This window comes from Echinops telfairi, unplaced genomic scaffold, assembly GCF_000313985.2.
Source record: "Echinops telfairi isolate 266 unplaced genomic scaffold, ASM31398v2 ScPeMD7_9;HRSCAF=40, whole genome shotgun sequence".
NCBI lineage: Eukaryota > Metazoa > Chordata > Mammalia > Afrosoricida > Tenrecidae > Echinops > Echinops telfairi.
In genome coordinates, this window is record NW_022103906.1 from 79,329,029 (window position 1) to 79,338,866 (window position 9,838).

At 52.5% G+C, this 9,838-nt stretch overlaps 1 protein-coding gene across 1 annotated transcript in view; it reads right to left on the minus strand.

Annotated features, from left to right (window-relative positions):
• The window catches only part of EFR3B (EFR3 homolog B), a 64,650-nt gene that overhangs the window by 28,610 nt on the left and 26,202 nt on the right, over positions 1 to 9,838 (minus strand). The window contains exon 4 of the mRNA XM_004696411.3: positions 1 to 29. Coding sequence (XP_004696468.1) covers positions 1 to 29 — 29 coding nt within the window. The remainder of the gene's footprint in view (positions 30 to 9,838) is intronic.

Consider the following 9,838-nt stretch of genomic DNA (forward strand, 5'->3'; position numbering starts at 1 on the left):
TCCTCCTCAATGTTGGCAAACTTCACAAACTGGCAGGGCGACAAAGAGAAAGGCGCCCTCTCTTCTCGCCTCCACGGTTCGGTGACCCTGCTGCCCCCATCACCGTGAAGTCACCAGGACCACACGGGACGGTCGCCTCCCAGACTGCACCTGATTTGGGGCGGGGGCAGCCTGAGTCCCCACGGCGCCTGTCTATACCACCAGACTGGATGTGACTGTAATGGATTGGAGGGCGGCCCCCGAAATGCATGCCTGCCTCAGAATGTGACTTTGTTGGGAAACAGGGATTTTGCGGCTATAGCTAAAATGAGGTCAGGCTGCATTAGGAAGGGCCCCTACCCCTGTGGGGTGGTGGGTACGCATTGGGCTGCTAACTGCAACTGGGTCAGCAGTTCGAAACTACCAGCCACTCACTCCCTGGGCAACAGATGAGGCTGCCTACTCTTGGAAAGAGTTACAGTCTCGGGAGCTCCCTGAAGTAGTTTTCCTCTGGTCTTAGAGTAGCAGTTCTCAGCCTGTGGGTCGTGACCCCTTTGAGGGTCAAATGACCCTTTCACAGGGGTCACCTAAGACCATTGGAAAAGAGATAAATAGTTCACAATATATAACTGCATATTGTTGTGTGATTAATCACTGCTTTAATTGTTTAATAATGCTCAAATTGTAACAATGAAAATACATCCTGTGTATCAGATATTTACATGACGATTCGTAACAGTAACAAAATGACAGTGACGATAGCAACAAAAATAATGTCATGGTCGGGGTCTCCACCACATGAGGAATGGCAGGCCAGGGTCGTGGCACCAGGAAGGTGGAGAAGCGCTGCCTTAGAGGGTGGCCAGGGGTTGGAAGGGACTTGCTAGCAGTGCGTTTCTGGTTTCTTTTCCCGCCTCCCGCTGACCGGTGGCGGCGGCGCGGTTAGCGCCCAACTGTGCTCCCATAGCTGTGCCCGCTCACACGCAGAGAGCAGCGCCGGGCGGAGAGCGGAGGTGGACAGGGAACCGAGTGAAATGAACTCCAGAGCAAGAGCACGTTTGAGACGTGACAGTTTCCATCGTCAAACATTTGAGTCGATTTGTAAGGTTTCCCATTTTCCTGTAGGAACTCTTGCTCACTCCCCTCAGCTGCTACATTCCAGTTCCACGCTACACATTTGCAAGTCTAAACCGTCTGTTTCTTTTTTTAAAAATAGTCTTATTGGCATATACTTAACACATCAGACAATGCAACGCTTGATCATACGAAGAGTTAGGTTCTCGTCATCACCATCCATTTCAGAACATTTTCTTCTCTCCTGGTTGTTAGCGCCCCATTTCTCTCCACCGTCCCCTGCCATGGCCCGAGGTGATTGTTAATGCAGTTACCGTCTCTGTAGATTTATCTAGCCTAAACAGATCATTTCAACTGGGTCCCTAAGGCAGTTCAAATACTAAACGTTAAGGCTACTTTTGGTTTTGCTTAACAAAATAAACCGAGTGCCTCAAACAAGCTTCAAAAGATGAGACCTATAACAAAATCAGTTTGTGAGGTGCCATCGAGTCGGTTCTGACCCACGGCGACCCTAGACACAACAGAAGGAAACACCGCCGGTCCTGCGCCGTCCTCACAACGGTCCCCATGCCGAGCCCATTGCTGCAGCCGCTGCGTCACTCCACCTCGTCCAGGGCCTGCCCCTAAGCCCCCACCCCCACCCCACGAGTTTGCCAAGCATGATGTTCCTCTCCAGAGACTGGTGTCTCCTGATAACATGCCAAAGCATGTCAGACGAACTCCTACCACCCTTGCCTCTAAGGAGCACTCACACGATTCTGCCCTGCACTGTCACTTTTTACAACCACTTGCTGGTTCAGAAAGGACAGACTGTGCGCCCTAAGGTGACCTAGTCGATCCCAGTATTCACTGTCAACCGGCTTCCCTACTTCGCTACTCAAAAGCCGTTGCTCACTTTTTCTGGATGAACAAGTTGAAGCTTCCACAAGCATCATTCAGGCTCGTCTCGACGTGCCCTTGCAAAAACAAACAGATGTTTCCCTTTTTCCTGCCCACTTGATACGAGTCCCGGCAGACAAAACATGCCAGGAGACGGTACGTCTAATACGCAGACCTCTCTTTGGAAGTAAATAGTCGTGTTCGTCAGGAACCCACAATGCATTGCTTGCCTAGTGATGTGGTTGTGCCGAAGAGATGGTGGCTGATCCATGGGACCTTGGTGTGTGTGTGTGTGTATGTGCGCATGCACAAATCCCTGTACTAGCACCAATGCTCAGGCTGAGGCGGTGTTAAGGTGCATTGATAGGCTTGCTCTCCAGCAGGATGTTCCCAGGCAGTCCGGCCCATGACAGAAGGCTGGCCTGGGCTCCTCAAGGGACACACAGCCACCAGGGGGCCTTCCTACCTGCTATCTACCTTCAACTGGGTGGGTGACCTAGGGAAAGACACCTCACGTCTAACATTTTGGGGTTTCCATTGGGGATATAAGCAGCCTCATCTTCTCCAGGCTAATACTCGCCATATTCCATCTCACGGACTTTGGACAAGGGATCAGGAGAGACTCGTCCCTGGTAAAGCAGAGGGGCAGCGAAAGAGAGGAGGCCCTCCAGGAGATGGACAGACACGGTGGCTGCAACAACAGGCTCAGGCAGAGGAACCACTGTGGGGCTGACGCAGGACCGGGCGGTGTTGTGCATGGGGTCACTGTGGGTCGGAACCAACTCGATGGCACCTAGCACCTAATGAGGGGCAAGGAATGTTATAAGAGCTGTAAGAGCGATCATGAAGGGGGACGTCGGACAGGGCAAGATATGACAAAATACCCATTTATAAACTATCAAGGGCTCATGCGGGAGGGGGGAGCGGGGAGGGAGGGGAAAAATGAGGACCTAATGTCGGGGGTTTAAATGGAGAGAAAATGTTTTGAGAAACGATGTACAAATGCACTTTACACAACTGATGTGTGTATGGATTGGGATAACAGTTGTATGAGCCCCTAATAAAATGTTAAAAAAAAAAAAAAAGAGCTGTAAGAGCCTCCAATAAAAACGGCTTCAGAAAGAAAGGCAAAGGGGGAGAAAAGGTCAATGGGAGATACTGTCCCGAACACTTGGTGACTATGTCGACTCAGATGGACGGGGACGTCCGAAGAATGAGTGGCCAGTAAACAAAAAGTTTACCGAGTTGGGCAACCGTGGACTAACAGCAGTGAATGTGTGCAGAGACCTGGCAACCAAGTGGGTTTCACTTGGGCTGCTAACCTCAGGGTCAGCAGTTCAAATCCAAGAGCTGCTCTGAGGAAGAGAGACGAGGCTTTCTGTTCCCGTCAAGGTTTACAGCCTTGAGCACCCAAGGGGGCGGTTCTACCGGGCTCTGTAGGTTCGCTCCGAGTCAGAAGTACTCGATGGTAGTGAGTGAGCAACGAGGGCTGAAGATCTCGCATATGTCAGGCACCGGAGTCCGGGGGTCACAGTGCTTCAGCACTCAGCTGCCTCCTGAAAGGTTAGTGGCTCAAACCTACCCCCCCTCGGAAGACCCTGGGAGAGTCCCCATGGGAAGGCAGTATTGTTAGTGAAGAATGAGAGAGGCTGGGGAAGCAACGTGGGTCTTAGTAAGAAGATGGGGTGGGTGGGCTGAGTCTGGCGGTATCAGCGGGGTCTCATCCACATGGGGATTCTGGTACCCGCCCGCCCCAGAGGTGCAGTGTCAGTAGGTCTCAGGGCAGAACCAGGGACCTTTCTTTTAACAAGCGTCCCCAGAGTCTCGGATGAGCTCGTCTGAGGTCCACCCATGGACCGGGCCTCCCTTCCTGACTGGCTCGCCTCTCTGAACACATCCTTGGTGTTTGTGGAACCGTGACATCAACCCCCTCTTCCTTTCAACGGCGACGTTCCTCTTCCTCAAAGCACCGTGGAGCTACAATGAGAGACTAAATCCCATGCGCCCCCAATTAGGACAGCAGTGATCAGACAGATGGGAAAGCAAGGGTGCGGTCGGGGCTGTGAAGACATTGGTGCCCTCATCCAGAGCCGGCGGGAGCACAAAGCAGTCCTGCAGCTCCTCGGTGACTCGACCACAGCACTACGCAACCACCCAGCAACCCCAATCCACGCGCGGAAGACCCCCAGAAGGAGCGGGGCAGGAACGCACACCTCTGTTCACTGCACCACTGTCACAGGAGCCAGAGTGTGAAACAGCCGGGAAGTCCATCAGCGGATGAGCAAATGCACGGCCCATTCCTCAGCCAAAGGGAGCCCTGCTGGGGTAGTGGGTTACCATTGGGACTGCTAGCCACAGGGTTGGCAGTTTGACTCCACCAGCCACTCAGCAGGAGAAAGATGAGGCTGTCCGCTCCCCCGAAGGATTTACAGGCTTAGAAACCCAAAGGGCTGTGATACTCCATCTTACTCCAGTATCGCTCTAAGTTGGAGCTAACTGGATGGCGGTGTGTTTGTTGTTTGAGTATGCAGAGGACGGAAGCTGTGATAGCTCCCAAAGTGTTACGTTGAGAGGAGTAAATCAGTCACAAGACATCAAGTCAGCATGTTCTCACTTCCAGGAAATAAGCAAATAAAATACATCAAAGCCAAAGACGATCAGTCACTACCAGAGCCTGGCTGGCAGCGTGGTTAAGAGTTGGGCTGCTAACCACAAGGTCAGCAGTTTGAATCCACCAGTCCCTCTGCAGGCGAAAGACTGGGCTTTCTACTCCCGTGAAGAGTGACAGTCGTGGAAGCCCACAGGGGCAGTTCTATCCTGTCCTATAGGGTTGCTGAGCGTTGGAATCAATTGGAGGGCAGTGAGTGTGGGGCTGTTGTTTTTTGGTGGGGTGACCAGGGCTGGAAGCAAGAGCGGGGGGGAGGAGTTCGGGGTTTGCTGGTGCCAGTTAATGGCGGTGGGACAGTTTGGAACAGGATAGCCCCCAAGGACAGCACCACGCGAAGAAAGCAACCACGCACACATGGAGATCGCCGAGACGGTTCATGTTTTGTTTTGTATGCTTCCACTGCAATGGGAAAGAACGAGAGAGAGAGCGAGCAAGCAGCCCGGACTGCAGCCAGGGCAGAGGTTCTCCCCACACCTGCCTGCCCGGCCGCTCTCCATGCTGTGCACGCCGGTAACTGAAACATCTCAGCTGCCGTGGTGCCTCCTGGCTGTGAGGTCACCGCTCTGGTGGAAACCGATCGTTAAAACGTGAAATGAGGAGCTGATACCAAGGGCTCAAGTAGAAAGCAAATGTTTTGCGAATGATGATGGCAACCAATGTACCAATGTGCTGGACACAGTGGATGGATGTGATAAGAGCTGTACGAGCCCCCAATAAAATGATTTAAATAAACGAAACAAACACGAAAGTTCCCTGACAGGCCCAGGGATGGGCTTCTCCTAGACGGCTCCAGCTGCACCTTCCCAGAGACCACGCCGGCCTGCTCACATCCCAGGAGCGTCTCTCTCCCTTTTCTTCCTGGATTCCTTTGCTTTTCTGTCATCTTCCTTGCAGACCTCAGCCTGCAGGTTTCTTTTCAACCTGGGCTTTGGCATGAAAGCTTTCGTAGCTCGGTCCTCGGCGCTCCATCCCCTCCGCTGGGCCACTGTCAGACACCCATCGCCTCACCCGGTCTGTGTGACCATGACAAGTTGTCTAAGTGCCCAGCCTCTGTTTCCCCATCTGCAATCTGGGGACACTACAGCCATGTCAAAGGGCAGGAAGCAGGGGTGCCTGTTCTCCCTCTCCCAAAGGGCCAGACAGCAGAGAGCGTATGGGTGGGGTGGGGGGGTTCAGACTCTGGACCCAAGGCTCAGATACAGTTCTTGGCTTGGCCAGCCAATCCTGGAGGCAGAGCCTGAGGGGCAGCACAGACCACGGCAGGCAACCCAGGCACCACCCACACCCTGCAGTGAGTAGGTCCTGGGGGTGAGGGGGAGTAGGGAGGAATCAGAAGATTGGAAGATGGTGTGCCAAGCTCCATGGAGGTGCCATTCAGGGACAGGGAGTGACCCTAATACAACTGGGGTGGGAAGAAGGGGCAGGGCACAGTCCTGAGGGGCAGGAAGGTGGGGGTGGGAAGGGAAGCCCAGGAACCGTGGTCTTAAGACCAGGAAGAAATGGTTGAGGATTTGTTTTCTTCTCTTTAAAAATGTACACATCATGCCCGAGAAAGGAGAGACAATTAAGAAAAGTTCCCGAGTACCTGAAATAATGGGAACTGTGTGACTTCAAGGCCTATTGGATTAAAATGAAACAACAACAACAACAAACCAGAAGCCAAACCCACTGCCAGAGAGTAGCTTTTGGACTCAGTGACCCTGTGGGTCAGGGAGGAACCACCTCATCGGGTCTCCAGGGCAGAAGGTTTGTGCCAGGAGCAGCTATGCCAGACAGGCTGGGGCCTCACCCTGTTGTAGACGACAGCGACACATGAAACACATCATTAATGCCTATATTTTTAAGTACTAACAATGGTAAATATTTCTGTAGCATGTACTAGTAACCCTCGTGTAGAAGTTGGTAGCTGTGAACTGCAAGGTTGGTGGTTCGGACCCACCAGCTGCTCCTAGGGAGACCAGATCAGACTGCTGTACAGGTGACGGCCTAGGAACCCTGATGGGGCAGTGCTACCCTGCCACAAAGTCACCATGAGTTGGGGTCCACTCCCTGTCACACAGTGGCAACACAGCACTTCCTGCTGAGCCATCTGCATGGGTTTCCGGGGGGCCTATCACCCCACTCGCTGCCCACATGATCGGCTGCTCTGTGTGTCGCATCTCCTCCAGTTCAGGTGCTGTCAACTCCTCAAAGCACCATCTTTGCTCGCTGGCACTACCTAGGCCTTGTGCAGCCAATCTGCCCAGTCCCACATGAAATTTGATGTCTTGGCTGCTGCTTCCAAGATTACTGATTGCCCAGAGAATACAGGAGAAGCTCTGCATCTGAAGATCTTTAACTTAATCTCATCTGCAAAAGAAAAGCTTCCATATTCGGTAACATTCACAGGTTTCGGGGATTAGGATATGGATATCCTTAGGGAATCTTGGGAAGCACACAGGGTTCAGTGCACCACTACTAACTGAATGGTTCGCAGTTTAAATCCACCCAGAACTTCCTTGAAAGGAAGACTGAGTGACCTGATTCTGAAAGGTCCCAGGCATTGAAAACGGGAAGAACCACGGTTCTACTCTGTTACATGAGGTGGAAATGCCTTGATAGTGACTGTTGTCGTTTTAATCTCTTGGGAGGCAAATGTTTAGCCTACCACTTTATCGCTTATCTGATTTAATTCTCAGCAAACCAATGACTTTAGCAGGACATATGTTGCCCCCGTTACAGCGATGAGGAAACTACGGCTCTAAGGGAGAGAGCGAATACTTTGAAATCAGCCAGCAGCCCTCGTAGTGCAGTGGTTGCCCATTGGGCTGCTAACTGCAAGGTCAGCTGTTCGAAACTATCACCCGTTCCTCCAGAGAAAGCCGGGGCTCTCTACTCCTGTAAAGAGTTACAGTCTCCAGCCTTGGACACTCACGGGGCAGTTCCACTCCGTGTCCTAGAGGACTGACATCAACTCGATGGCAGTGGGGTTGACAGTGAGCTCATGCTAGGCGGGGCTGGGACTTAAAATGGAGAATTCTGATACTTGAGCCATTAAACTATGATAACATGTATCAGAAGGACCTGAGAAGTTTGTTAAAAAACCAGCCTTCTGAGCTGCCCCTGGCCTACTGAACAATAGCTTCTGATGGCAAGGTCGGGTGTCTGTTATCACATTCTACCCCAGCTCCCACCCAGAGATTCTGAGACAGGGGATCCACAGAGCCCCTATCCCTTGTCCAGGAGAAACTGACCCAGGCATGATGGATGTGTTCTGAGACAGGCTGCCTGGGAGGAAATAAAGAGAGGGGGTCCTTGGGAAATGTGGGGAAGCTTATCTTTGGTGATGGAGATGAGTCACCGCCAGATAGATGGTCCACCTGGTTCGTAGGCTGGCTGGATGACTGCCTGGCTCTACCTCTGGAAGACGCTTTCCTCCACTCAGGGGCCCAGAACCATCTGCTTCAGGCTCTGAACCATTCCCTCTCTCATTCTACTACAGGCTTTTCTGACAGAGCACACCAATGCCAGTCCCAAGCCTCCCAGAGAGACATGCGGATATCATGGAGGGCAACAAGCACCCCTTTGGCACCCGGACCTCTGAGCTTCTTTAGGAACTCTTGGTCTGATAGCTTGACAGAAGGCACTTCCCGTACCTGAGTCTGGCGGTATGAAGACACACACACACACACACACACACACACACACACACACACACACGATTAGAGCGTGCTGGCCTCGGGGGGGTAGGGAGGTATCTCATGGAGTCACCTCCCATCTAAGTTGCTCCTGAGGGTCCAGGATCGATGATTAGGTCAAAGGGGAAACTATTGATTGTGGCTCAGAAGGCCAAATAGTCATGAGTCTGTACCCACTGTGGTGTTGCACCTGGCTGAGATGGGGTCAGGGCGCTCGGACTTTATAGCAAGCAAAGCCTTCCTTCTTTGAATAAGAGGCACAGAGGGCAATGCTTACGAGAGGGGCTCTGGAAGTGGGCGGCATGCTTGAATCCCGACTCTCGGACCAGTCGCCTGACTTAGGACGGTGACTTCAGCTCCCTGGACCTCAGTGGCCCCATCTGTAAATGGTTCATGGGATGCCTGCCTCTTGGGTTTGGTATGGACGAACTCTGCCAGCCCTGCCCAACCGAGCCAGAAGCGGCCTTCTCCTCATGTCCGTTCCTCCGCTGGGTTCTTGGCTTGCTATTGACACACCATGACTTCCGGCCAGGCCCGCCTGTTCGTGGGACTGGTCACTGATTTTAAAGCTCACGATACCGCAGCCACGTCCCGTCTACTTCCCTTGCTAAGTCACACCTTGCCAATGACCTTGATCAAACTACTAATTGCTCAAGATTCTGAGAGAACAAAGTTGGGATTGTTGTTGTGGTTTACGATTTAGCGAGGATGCAGAAGGGTTCCGTAGCAACGCATGGCAGATTCTGAGCGTGCGGCCTTTCCAAGGGCTTGGGCACTGGGAGGGCCACCCTTTCGAGATCATTCAAGATCAAAAGCCGTGGCTCTTTATACACATGAAAGGGGGTCAACCTTGCTGGAGTGGTTCACCCACCTCCAGTATAGGCCGGAAGGACCCACCGCGGTGTGAAAACGGGGGTTGCTAAGGGCCTAGGCCAATAAAGAGCACCCTCCAAATATTGACATTCCACACGCAGCTCTCCCTTGGACGGGGAAACAGAAATGGATCTGCTTGGCTTCAGTTTCATGCTAACCAAGTCTCTCCAGACAGAAGTTAGCCTTTCCCTATTCTATTGCTGGGCATTTTAGCCAGACAACTCTGCCATCAACAACAGAGCCATCATTCAAAACACAGGGCCTCTAGCTAGGCTGCCCTTCGTCCAGAGCATGCCATCTCTCACGGCTCTGGCTGCAGCCTCTGGCCCTGTGCTTGACAGCAGGGAGAGATGGCCACTGTGTCTTTGATTCACTCAGACAGGTCCTTGTTGGGAAACCCACCTCGGAAGTCACATGGTTTTGATTGTCACACACTCTGTCATTTTCTCCCAGCTGGCCTGTTAGTAGGGACCCCTTGGAAACCAGGGAAATAGTCCCAGTGTGGCCTGACCATGCTCAGCAAATCCCTCGACTCCCAGCCAAGGCATAAGTCCTTCTCTGGCCTGGGGTCTTCTACATGACACTTCCTACCCTTCAGGAATTTTTTTTTTGCAAAATGAGCTGTGGTTTTAAGGACTCCTGGGCCAGCCTTGTCCTTGCTATTCTTGGGAAGGCCATCTCTTAAGTC